Here is a 13,202-nt window from a genome sequence, read left to right as displayed (position 1 = left end):
GGGGAAAAACACGCACAAGTGCAAATACCGTTCCAAACGTGTGCAAAACTGTGCATTCCTAGCTGAAAAAACTTGCAAAACAAAATACATCATCAAATAAAAATAAATATAATATGCAAGGAAAAAACACAGTCACCATTCAGTAATGTTAGATTGATCAACCTCGATCCAATGGCTGAAGCTGATCAATGAGGTAACTGTTGGAGTCCATATTACCTGCTCTGACCAATTCTTGCCAGTAGTTGGAACCCATGTCTTCAGTGTTACTTCAAGAATGGGTAGGGACCTCGGGTAAGAACAGAGGACGGGAGGCAAGGGTGGGAAGCAATGTCGAGACTTGCAGCTAGCAAAGCTGGGGTGGAGCAAGGCCCAAGGAACAAAGTGAAGGTGAGGTGAGGCTGGGGTTAAGGCAAGAGGCAAACCCAAGAACTAAGGTCAACGGGTGAGGGGGTGCGGAAGGGAGAGGAAATGTGGATGGGAGGTGAGGCATTAGGTGAATGGGTATGTGAACAGGAAATCTGGCAAATGATATTGAAGAGAAACTGACAAATGGTTAAACAGTTAGATTTTATTAACTACATTGAAATAAAGTCACATAAAGATTAGATTACTTACAGTGTGGAAACAGGCCCTTCGACCAACAAGTCCACACTAACCCGCCGAAGTGCAACCCACCCAGACCCATTCCCCTACATTTACCCCTTCACCTAACACTTTGGACAATTTAGCATGGCCAATTCACCTAACCTGCACATTTTTGGATTGTGGGAGGAAACCAGAGCACCCGGAGGAAACCCACACAGACGTGGGGAGAATGTGCAAACTCCACACAGAGAGTCGCCTGAGGCGGGAATTGAAGCCAGGTCTCTGGCGCTGTGAGGCAACAGTGCTAACCACTGTACCACCATGCCGCCCATAAAAAAGTGAATGAATATCCTGTAGGGACCTACTGTATAGTTGGAAAGGTAGGAACTTCTTCTAAATGGAACCTAACTTTCAAATAATAGTTTTTCTCACAGACACTCTCTTGCAATGCTCCCATCACTCTCTCAGGAAAGATTCATTGACTCAATGACTGGCAAACAGTATGCAACCCTGAAGAATATTTTGGGTGAGATTTTCTGAGTTGTGGTCTATTATTAATGAAAATGATTTGCAAGGTTTTTTTTGCCTTCAGTGGGATTCTTTGATTAATTTATCTTTGATTCATAAAATAAAAGCTGAAAAGTCTCAGCTAGCAGATTTTCTGAAGAGTGCAGTTTCCAAAAACATCAAGTGACATATAGATGATGGAAACTGTAGACTTCATGGCTGTAAAATTAACCATGACATATTATGGATTTAATAAGGTGACAATCCATTACACAGCTGTTCACAGACATTGATATTGACTAGTCAGCTGGCCATTGGCCAATGGGCTGGCTCCAGCAAAGGGCAAGGGGTTAGGGTGGATAGGATAGGATAGGATAGGATGGTTAGATCTAAGAGAGAGACTATTAATGAGGGATTCCTGTCATCCTGCTGCCAGCCCATGCAGGGAAAACTGTAAAAGTGGACAACTGGGCCTGGATTTTCATGGAGTTATACCAACTCCAGAAACATTTAGAAGTGATGGACACAACTGATTCTGAGATTCTGTTCATGTACCTATTTTAGGTATGTTTTGCTGGTGCTGAATGATAGTATGAATACTGCATTCCTCACCTGGCCGGTTCCATTGAGGGGTATTCATTGTGGTATTTTTCCTGATTGTCACCAGTGCCACCTCATAGTATCTAACACTTCTGTCTATATATGGCACAGGTTAAAGCTCATTGGAGATGGTTCACTGCAAGCAATCCTCCCATCCAACAATCCTCGTGGACCCTTGCCAGTTTCTTAAGGACTCATAGTCTTGAGAGAAATCATAAACCATAGTTTATGGATTTGGGACTTTTGTGAAAGGTTACTTTTAAAGGTCTTACACATAGCCCCTTCATATCCTCCATGCTTCCAATAACCCCCACATGCCTTCTATATACTTTCCATTGCCCCTTTGTTTTGCCCCCACATCCTCCATGCTAATTCACCCAGATTGTACAATGTACCAGATCTTTGAACCATATACTCACAGTGACAAGTATTTGACATGCTCATGAAAGAAAGAAACACCTGAGAAAATTATTTTTTAAAAAAACTGCTGTACTCAAAAACCTTACAAAAGTGCCAATCAAACAGAGACATTCACTGTTGCATTTTTTGGATTTTAGACTAAGATCAGCACAGCCAAAAGGCCAGCAAAGAAACTGAACACAAAGCTGTATTGGGAGACATTTATGTTACTGGCTGTGCAGGACTGACGAGTTCATTGATATTATGTCACTTGCTATGTTGATGCATAAATTTACATAAACATTATTCCATTTACTATACCTGTTGTAGCTAAAGCATTATCTTCATGTACTGATCAATATCCTGTCACAACAGCCCTTTTTCCTAAAATAAAAGATCCATGTATATTTCAACATCAATATGAACATCATTGTCCTCAATTATTGGTGTGGGCCAAAGTCCCAGATAGTTGAATTAGGACTTCTAACTAGTTCGCCTTGACACTTTCACGTCCCGGTGACCACCTCCGAATTGTCTCCAACTCTATAACCTCCACAGCAAGCATCCACTTTCCTGCTGGTTCTGTCACAGTGACGATAAGGCACTTATGTGGGCACGAATTGGTCTGGATTGGCCTGTAGATGGCAGGCTACCCGATGTCTCACCACCCCACCTGCTGGTAAAATTTGAGCTGGGTTAGGCTGGCATTCAATTATTAGGCACCCACTGCATTTTACATACTCTCCTCCCACCTTCAAACCGTGCTGTGGAGAAGTGTGACATCCAGCCCTACATGTTGTATCTCCACAAACATCCAGTTGGAAATTAAAATTTGTTCTTACTACTTCCGAACCATTTTCAGTCTTCCGAACTTGACATCCATCTGCCTTTATTGTTTACTGTGGTACTAATATCCTGTAAAAGACACGTATCCTAAGGCCCACTGACGACTTGAGCACTCTAATAAGCAGAATATGAACACCCCTTTCCTCAAATCTTTCACTCATTCTGCAAAGGCTTTCGAGTGCAGAATTGCAGCAAGCAAAATAAATTGATCCATTAATAAAACATGATTCCAAAATCTGATGTCTTCAAAATAATACTGAATAATTCATTTTACTCCAGATTTAATTATTCTAATGTCTGGTTCTATGAGGAAGAAGCAGTATTGAAGCTGATGCATATTTCAGTGCAATGTTTGTTTCCTCATCAATAATAAAACGATGGTAGTTGGTGAAGGCATAGGGAACTTTACCAATTAACTGGCTGAATATCAGTGTTTCTGTCAAGAAAATCTCAACATATCGGAAAATACTAGTCAGAGAACAGAGGAAACTTTCTCGAATGAGGGAATGATACAGCATAGAGTCATTCAGCCAGTCATGCTTATGTCAGCCCCTTGGGTAGCACTTACAATTTGTTCCATTCTCCTGTCCATTCCATATCATCACATTCTTCCATCTATGTAAGAGGATGGACATGCTGTCAATGAAATCCATTAGGGATGGGATAGCTTTATATGATACATATCATCAGCGGCTGAAGAAACCAATCCATGAGGTGCAGACTCTGTTGTAAGTATCAGGGTGCAGCCATGAATTACTGTTGGTGGTGTAAGCACAGGTTGTCAAGTTGTTGAAGCCACTGATTGTCATGGTGGGAATCATGTGATGTCACCATTCCTCTCTGTCATCAGCTACAATAGTTGATGTTTAGGGCCTTTGTGTAATGTTTGCAACTATCCTGAAAGCAGCGTTTTGGAGTCTGGTGTTACTGGTCTTTTGATTCCAACTACTTCACCATACAAAAAAATCACTGAGTAGGTATTCACTAGTGTTCCATCCTGAAGATCTGCTCAAGTGAGCAAAGTCACCTCTGTTTCATGAGTCCCGTTCTATCACAGATGCACCTTTGAGAGGAGTGTTATAATATGCTATAAACAGCAACGGTGAAAGTTGTTGAATTTCCTGCCTTGGTAACTGCAGACTTTTCATGAGCCTTGCAGTTTAGGTACTTAGATAATTTCTTTGTGAGAGTTGTCATTGAATTAACTTCCACCACCCTTTTAGGTTATTTCCCTTTGTCCATGGAATCTGTGGTAGAACTGAATGGTTTTATGAATTTATTATTTGTCACTTCAATTTTGAAAGTTTCCTTTAAAAGTAAAAGCTCTTTGCTTTTTAAGGGAATGAATAGCCTTTTGCTTCAAAAAAAGGTGGCGTACATATAAACAGTTCATTGAAAAATCCAACTGTTTGGTCTAATGTAGCTGTATTAAATAGTACTATTTGCATTACAAAATAGACAATTGTTATTGAGTTTATTTGCCAATACAAGGTCAGAGTTTTGAGTTCATCAGTTGTCTGTAATTCAAATTGAAGAAGATGGTATTAAGTCTGGGCATGAATGTGCTCTACTAAGCTGCCAGCTCGTCTAGAAGTGGTACTGGGGAGCCATGGACAAATTAACCAAAGAGCTTGGAAGTCAGCTACCCAACTCAATCAGTTGTGACTTCCCAACTCAATCAGACTGGGAAGTGGGAAGACACAAAAACAGAAATTGCTGGAGAAACTCAGCAGGTCTGGCAGCATCTGTGGGAATAAAGCAGAGTTAACATTTCAAGCCCGGTGACTCTTCTTTGGGACAGGTAGGATCCACTGGGGACCAGAGGCAAGAATTCAGATGGCCTTCAGAAGAGGTATCCAAAATAAATTGCTGTCAGGAGATGGGGGAGGGGAAGTTCATGGCAAGGCAGACTCAACTTTTCCTTTTGGCTACAGGAAAGCTTTGTCTTTGGTAAACTGACTTTGTTGGATTCTGTTCATCTTCCTGTCAGCTTTGGTAAATCATCACTCACAGCTCAGGCTTCTGGTTGAAAATGCAGACAGATCCCATTGTCTTAATCATAGTTCAATCTGCTTATTTCAAGAAACTCACTGCAAGCTCCACCTTAAGACCTCTCTGCCTTAATCAATTGGTCTTTCCAAATCTCCAATGGTTTAAACATTGTGATGCATTATTGTAGTCACAAATCAATTACACTGCTTGGTTATTCATTGGAAAACTTACATTCAAACTTATTTGTAAAAACTGCATAACTTTACCTGACCAAAACCAATGTAGCGTATAGACATTCTAGGTTCACTAGTGGAAACATCTTTCCTTTTATGGTCTGGTCTTTTGGTTCTAGTTTGGTCTGTTTTGTTCCATTGTGGTCTGTTTTGTTCTGTCTTACCCCCTAAAATGTTGTTAATTCAGATGGCTGGTTCCCCTTTGTTTGGTTTAGTTATATTGAGTTGTTTTCTGTTTTCTTCAGTTTTTTTCTCTGCTCTCTTTTGTTCTGGCTTTACAGATGCCATTGAGGACAATGGAGAAGGTATTGCATTTCCTTTACTAGCTTGAAATTTATGTTTCTGGTTTTTGCACTGCCTCCTGTCTTAATTCAACAGGTGAAATCCATGTTAGGGACTTTCAAGCAAAGCACTTACAGAAATACAATGAGAAATTGTGTCCTGCTGCTGTCCTTTGTTATTACTATTTATCACATGAAAAATTGTACGATATAACAGAAACCACAACTGGTTCCTCTGTGAGCAATATGTTATCCTTGTTGCTAAGAAGTAAATCGAGCGAATTCTAGTTCCAATTTTTAAATATCTGCTCAGTACACTTGTACTGAGATGGATGGGATGGTCTGGTCTATTCTATTAGTTTTCTTATTTCAGTCTAGTGGTGTTGCACAAAGATCTGTGTTCGGGCCTTAGTTATTCACATCATTTATTGATGACTTGGATAATGGCACATAACCTCATATATCCAAATTTGCAGTTGACACAAAGTTAAGTGGCATAGTAGACAATGTATCATAAAATCCTGAATCATAGAATTATAGCATGTAAATGATAGCATAAAATTAAAGGGATGTCATTCGACTAGATGCATGGGCAAAACTGTGGCTGATGGAGTTCAAAATAAGCAAGTGTGAGGTTATCCATTTTGCACTGAAAAAAGAGCAGATCAGAGTCATTTCTAGATTAATGAAGTTAAATACATTGAATGTCCAAAGAGTCTTGGAGGTTTGACTGCATACATCTTTAAAATGTTACAAATCAATGCAAAAAATAATCAAAGAAGCTAATGGAATGCTGGCCTTTATATCTAGAGGACGAGAGTACAAGGATGCAGAAGTGATGCTGTAGTTACACAAACCCTGGTTAGGCTCCACTTGGAGTACTGTGAGCAGATCTGAGCACCACATCTCAGGAGGGATATATTAGCTGTGGAGGGAATACAATGTAGACTTACAAGAATGATACCTGGACTTCAGGGCTTAAAGTATGAGGAGAGATTATACAAATTAGGCCCATTGATATAATCAAAATCTCAGATATTAACAGAAAAAAAATAGATAAAGATAAACTATTTCCTCAGGTTGGGGATTCTGGAATTGGGGGCATAGCCTGAGAATTAGGGCCAGAGCTTTCAGGAGGGATGTTAGGAAGCACTTCTACACATAAAGAATGGCAGATGTTTGGATATGGCTTCCACAAAAGGCAGTAGATGCTGGATCAGTTGTTAATTTTAAATCTGAAGTCGATAACTTTTTTGTTAAGCAAATGTATTAAGAGATATGGACCAGAGATAGGTATATGGAGTTAAGCCACATCAGCCCTGATCTCATTGAATGATGGAACAGATTTGAAGAGCTAACAGGCCTACTCCTGTTTCTTTGTCCCTACCACTGCAGAGGTAATGTTAATAATGATAGTTATAAACCAAAACAATTCATTTTGTTAGAGTTCCTCATCTCAAAAAAATGCAATAAAAACATTTATTTAACCATTAAAGCTACACTATCAAAGGTTACATTATATCACCTAGTATTGGTATGATTCTAGAATGAAGTGTGAAGTTCAGGCGGCCGACACATAATGCTGTAATTGTGACTTAAAAGTGGTTAATTGAATCTTTTGAAAGTGTATATGGATGCAAAGACAGAGCCCCGTTTTGTCATGTAATTAACATTCACTTAAAAGAGAAATTAGGTGGATTCTTTCTCTTAAACATCAAAAATGGAGAAAAATAAATTGCCAAGATTCTCAAGAGCGTTCTTAATCCTTGCATTGAGTAGCAGTTATATCTCATGAAATAACTAGACAGAGGCCAGTATCCCATCACCAAGTCACCCTTTATTTACATGTGCACAGTACACTGGCTGTGGCCAACCAGCTCGGAATCAGTCCCTCGAGTGAGGAAACTCTCTGAGACTCCCGTTGTATCTGCCAAACAGGGCTCCCTGATTGACCCAGAATAGCAGCCCCAGTCAGGGAACTCACATTCAATGAGCTCCACCTGGCCAGCCTTGTTCCAATGACTACACTCAGTAAATTCAAGTTAGTGTAAGATAGCTAGCCTTATGTTCTTAGCAGTTCATTCACTTACCTGATACAGGATTTAAACAGTTACTTTGTGTCAGTTGATTTGAATGCTACTACTTTGCATACTACTACTTTCAATCAATATGGAAATTGTGCATTAACATCTGGAAAGAAATTGCAGAAATTTATCAACCCAACCTTACTCCCAGCTCTCTAAATGTAAAGTTAAAAATTGTCTTCATTCCTTGAAAATGTACCATGAATGATTTATGAGACATTATTTCCACTCAATGATTATTTGCAATGCAGCCATATCGTCTTTTTATAGACTGGGAATCCTCGCATGAGCAATATATGAATAGAACTGTTAACTCAGGATTGTCAGTGAAGTTATACAATTGTATAAAACTGGGGAATAGATTGAAGCTCCAAATCTCTGCCTCCTTCTGTTGCAGTGTGCTTGCATTAGATATCACCAAAACTATGTTTTTAAAGTCTTGCACTGGTTTGCATTAATCCTTAATCCTTCTTTTTGAATGGAATATATTTAACATTCACAATTGCATATTTACAAAAGCAAATTCCAGTGAAAACTGAAATCTGAAAGAAAAGCAGAAAGTGTTGTAAGAAGTACACACCAGATTAGGCAGCCTCTACAAAAAGAATGTTGATCTTCCATCAGAATTAGGAAAACTTTAAAGTGTAATATATTTCAAGCAAGTGGAAGGGAAAGGAGGATAAGAGCAAAAGGGAAGGTGTATGATAGTGTGGGAGCCAGGAGAGCTCAAATGACAAAAGCTTTGGTGGTGAAGGGCCAAAGAGTATAGTCATGGGACAAATGTTCCAATGAAGTTTGAAGTAAGTTCAAGTAACAGCAACTCTTTTTTTTGGCATCAATTCTCCACAGGGTAATAGTTGGGAGTGGGATTAATACAGAGCAACGTAAGGACAGTTTGAGAACTCAATATAGCTCCCTGTTTTTTTTTGCCAGGAAGGGCATTCAGCTCTGATGCAAGATTAAAGAGACTATCTTTTTCAGGGGAATGCTGTGAAAAGGGATTGATTCCCAAAGAATGAGTGCAACTGTGTATGTGTAGCTGGAAGACAGTGGCTTTTTTTTGTGTGTTGGAAACAGATTGTTTTTTGACTAGGGACTCTGCAACTTAGCTTGCCAGACTCCTCAATGAATTGAACAACCTCAGACTATAATCTGTGCTCCCATTTTGTTTCCTTTTACTTTGCAACTAGTGGTCAGTTTTCATTTTGTTTTTCTACTGCACTGAGAGGCATAGATTCATAGAGATGTACAGCATGGAAAAAGACCCTTTGGTCAATTCATCCATGCCAACCAGATATCCTAACCTCATCTAGTTCCATTTGTCAGCACTTGGCCCATATCCCTCTAAAGCATTCGTATTCATACACTCATCCAGATGACTTTTAAATGCTGTAAACTTACCATCTTCCACCACTTCCTCTGGCAGCTCATTCCATACACGCACCACCCTCTGTGTGAAAAAGCTGCCCATTAGGTTCCTTTTATATGTTTCCCCTCTCACCCTAAACCTATGCCCTCTAGTTCTGGACTCCCCCACTCCAGGGAAAAGCCTTTGTCTACTTACCCTATCCATGCTCCTTATGATTTTATAAACCTCTATAAGGTCACCCCTCAGACTCCAATGGTCCAGGAAAAATAGACCCAGCCTATTCAGCCTCTCCCTGTAGCTCAAACCCTCCAACCCTGCCAATATCCTTGTAAATCATTTCTGAACTCTTTCAAGTTTCACAACATCCTTCTGATAGGAAGGAGACAGGAATTGCACGCAATGTGGCCTAACCAATGTCCTGTTCAGCCACAACATGAGCTCCCACCTCCTATAGTCAGTGGTCTGACCAATAAAGGAAAGCATACCAAACGCCTTCTTCACTATCCGACCTACCTGTGATCCCATTTGCAAGGAACAATGTACTGCACAAAGACAAAGACATTCTTTGTCTCAACCAAAACCTCAATTTCTCTAGTCATCCAGCGTTCCCTACACCTACCACCCTTTCCTTTCACCCTAACAGGAATATACTTTCTCTGGATTCTAGTTATCTCATTTTTGAAGGCTTCCCATTTTCCAGCCATCCCTTTACCTGCGAACACCTGCCCCCAATCAGCTTTTGAAAGTTCTTGCCTAATACCATCAAATTAGTCTTCATCCAATTAGAACTTCAGCTTTTAGATCCAGTCCATCCTTTTCCATCACTATTTTAAAACTAATAGAATTATGGTCGCTGGCCCCAAAATGCTCCCCCACTGACACCTCAGTTACCTGCCCTGCCTTATTTCCCAAGAGTAGGTCAGGTTTTGCACCTTCTCTAGTTGGAACATTCACATACTGAATCAAACCATTTTCGTGGACACACTTAACAAATTCGCTCTATCTAAGCCCTTAGCACTATATCAGTCCCAATCTATGTTTGGAAAGTTAAAATCCCCTACCATAAATGAAATCTCCTTACATATTTGTATCTCAATTTCCCGCTGACTATTAGGGGGGTCTATAATACAATCCCCAAAAATTGGAGGTGTATTGGACAGCGGAGAAGATTACCTCAGAGTGCAATGGGATCTTGATCAGATGGTCCAATGGGCTGAGTGGCAGATGCAGTTTAATTTAGATAAATGGGAGGTGCTGCAGTTTGGAACAGCAAATCAGAGCATGACTTATACACTTAATGGTAAGGTCCTGTACAGTAGTGCTGAACAAAGAAACCTTGACGTGCAGTACATTGTTTCTTGCAAATGGGGTCACAGGTAGGTCAGATAGTGAAGAAGGCATTTGGTATGCTTTCCTTTATTGGTCAGACCACTGATTATAGGAGGTGGGAGCTCATGTTGTGGCTGAACAGGACATTGGTTAGGCCACATTGCATGCAATTCTTGTCAGGTATAGACAGCAGAGATCGACTGAATCCTTAGAGTACAAACGCAGTAGGAATATACTTAAGAGGGAAATCAGGAGGGCAAAAAGGGGACATGACATAGCTTTGGCAAATAGGTTTAAGGAGAATCCAAAAGGTTTTTATAAATACACTCAGGACAAATGGGTAACTAGGGAGAGAATAGGGACCCTCAAAGTTCAGCAAGGCAGCCTTTGTATGGAGCCGCAGGAGATGGGGGAGTATTTTGCATCAGTATTTATTGAGGAGTAGAACATGGAAGATGTAGAATGTGGGGAAATAGATGGTGAAATTTTGAAAAATGTGCATATTACAGAGGAGGAGGTGCTGGATGTCTTGAAATGCATAAAAGTGGATAAATCCCTAGGACCTGATCAGGTGTACTCGAGAACTCTGTGGGAAGCTAGGGAAGTGATTGCTGGGCTCCTTGCTGAGATATTTGTATCATTGATAGTCACAGGTGAGGTGCCGGAAGACTGGAGGTTGGCAAACATGGCGCTACTATTTACGAAAAGTGGTAAGGAAAACCAGGGATCTACAGATCAGTGAGCCTGACATTGGTGGTGGGCAAGTTATTGGAGGGAATCCTGAAGGGCAGAATTGCATATATTTGGAAAGGCAAAGACTGATTATATGGACTTCAGCAAGGCATTCGACAAAGTTCCTCATGGTTAGCAAGGTTAGATCTCATGGAATACAAGGATTTCTTTTTGGATGTTGGTTGTTCCCTTAATCTGTCTTTTATGCAGGTCCCAGCCAAGTCCTTCTTGCCTTTATTTGTCTCATTGATCACCCTGCTTTCCTCTTGGTACCACCTCAATCAGAGTGTCCATTGGACGATACACATCACATTACTGATTGATTTTCTTGTTGTAACTATCAGGACTACCACAGGCACAGTGAATGATAACTGTCATTATCTTACTTTGTGCAACTATTCCAAAAAAAATTTGTAACCTCACTAATTTACATACTAATTTCATCTTGTGACCATACACTTTCCTCTTAGTAATATTTTACCCAATCCTGTCAATGACAGAATATGGAATATTTAAACTAGATGTGATTTGATAATAATTTTGTTTTTCTTGCAGCCGGATCCTGCTGGGAGAGATTTTGCAATCCAACCTTTACTGGAGCATTGTGAAAATTCCCACATGAGTATTTGGCTGGGCATTGTGTATGCGTATAAAGGACTTCTAATGGTAGGAATTGCACTGTTTTTATTTCAGAGAAGTTTTTGGGTGAATCACAGTGTTGTCACATATTGTACTACTTTGGATTTTCTTTTGATTTCTCTGTTATGATTGACCAAAGCCATGTGGTCAAATTGTACCAGAGTCTCCAGGTTTTAGTTTCTGATTGTGTTTCCCTTTCAAAATGTTTAGTCAGGTTCAACCTAGTGGTGTATGGGCTCAATGTTCTGCTCAATTTTTTCTAGATATTCCATTGCTTCATTTGTTTTACTTAGGTCATTAGAAAAAATCTTATTATTTTGTGACAAAGGAAATAATTGACAAGTGTAACAAATTGAAAGACCAGAGGTACAAATGAAGAGCTTCCTCAACGCTCTTATTAAATATCCTTTCTGTGTAAGTTTTCTTCTTAATGCAGACACACCTACTGTAATCATGTAACACCTTCCCCCACCCATTATTTTAACACAAGTGTTTTCCTGGTTATTTTAAATTGATTCACACACTCACTAAGAGTAATGAGTTTATCATTAGTTTAGCATTTGTTTAGCATTTATTAACAAATATTGCAAATAGTACTTTAATTGAATTGATATTCCTTTTCTCTTTCAGTTGTTTGGATGTTTTCTTGCTTGGGAAACGCGTAATGTGAGCATTCCAGCCCTGAATGACAGCAAGTACATCGGAATGAGTGTCTATAATGTGGGAATCATGTGCATAATAGGAGCTGCTGTTTCATTCCTAACTCGAGATCAGCCAAATGTCCAGTTCTGTATTGTGGCTCTGGTGATCATTTTCTGCAGCACCATTACTCTCTGCCTGGTCTTTGTGCCAAAGGTTGGTGGAATAAGAAGTTATTAATAAAGAATATTAATATAATACTTGATTAAGATTTGGTATTGATGTATTTTTTTTTAGCTCCCAAATACATTTCAGTGCTGATCTTTTGTTGGTAGGGAACCTCACATGGTAAGCCTTGTAAATCAGGAAATTGGTGGTGTGCTGACTGGGAATACCCCACGATCTAATGGACAGTACTGAAATGTAATATCAACAGAACATAACAAAGACTTGAATGGATAGTTAGGTAGAGCATTAAATAGATGGACAAATACATTCAAAGCTGCACTCGTGAGTATATCTCCTTTCTGGCTGACAGGTGATATCTTCCTTATGAAACAAGTGCCATTTATCCAAAAGTGAGAAATTAGATTCTCACCAGCTCAACAGTACAGGACAACATAAAACCAAAAGAAATAAAACAGAAGGCTCCAAAATCAAATTTCCAAGCATGCAACCTTGTCTCCTATTACAAGGGAGACATTACATTTCTTGCTCTTTGCAGCAGAGACATAGAACCTTTTAGACCCACCAGACAGGAAAGAAAGCCCTTTGGTTTAAGTTTTGATCTAAAACTTGCGATCTCTGGCAGTGCAGCACCATTTCAACTAAAATTTTGCAATCAAGTCTCTGGACTGAGCCTTGAATGATTGATTTTACCAACCGAGTCACAGGCAGAGGCCTTTAAAGGGTGCAAGAAATATGGAAGTGGAGGGTTCTGTCTTAAGTATCAGTCACAACATACTGT

General features: G+C 39.7%; 1 protein-coding gene across 3 annotated transcripts in view; it reads left to right on the top strand.

Annotated features, from left to right (window-relative positions):
- gabbr2 (gamma-aminobutyric acid (GABA) B receptor, 2) overlaps positions 1-13,202 on the top strand; it is a 1,039,525-nt gene that overhangs the window by 1,005,517 nt on the left and 20,806 nt on the right. For 2 of the 3 annotated variants that reach the window (XM_043689956.2, XM_087987153.1), the window contains exons 14-16: positions 5,444-5,467; positions 11,513-11,623; positions 12,227-12,451. In XM_043689956.2, the coding sequence (XP_043545891.1) occupies positions 5,444-5,467; positions 11,513-11,623; positions 12,227-12,451 (360 nt within the window). The remainder of the gene's footprint in view (positions 1-5,443; positions 5,468-11,512; positions 11,624-12,226; positions 12,452-13,202) is intronic. The other variant, XM_043689957.2, reaches the window with a different exon arrangement.

The sequence above is a fragment of the Chiloscyllium plagiosum genome, unplaced genomic scaffold, assembly GCF_037043375.1.
Source record: "Chiloscyllium plagiosum isolate Xiang-an unplaced genomic scaffold, Cpla_swu_hap1 HiC_scaffold_5, whole genome shotgun sequence".
Taxonomy (NCBI): domain Eukaryota; kingdom Metazoa; phylum Chordata; class Chondrichthyes; order Orectolobiformes; family Hemiscylliidae; genus Chiloscyllium; species Chiloscyllium plagiosum.
Note: the sequence above shows the minus strand (reverse complement) of the source record. Positions and strands in the feature narration are given on the sequence as shown.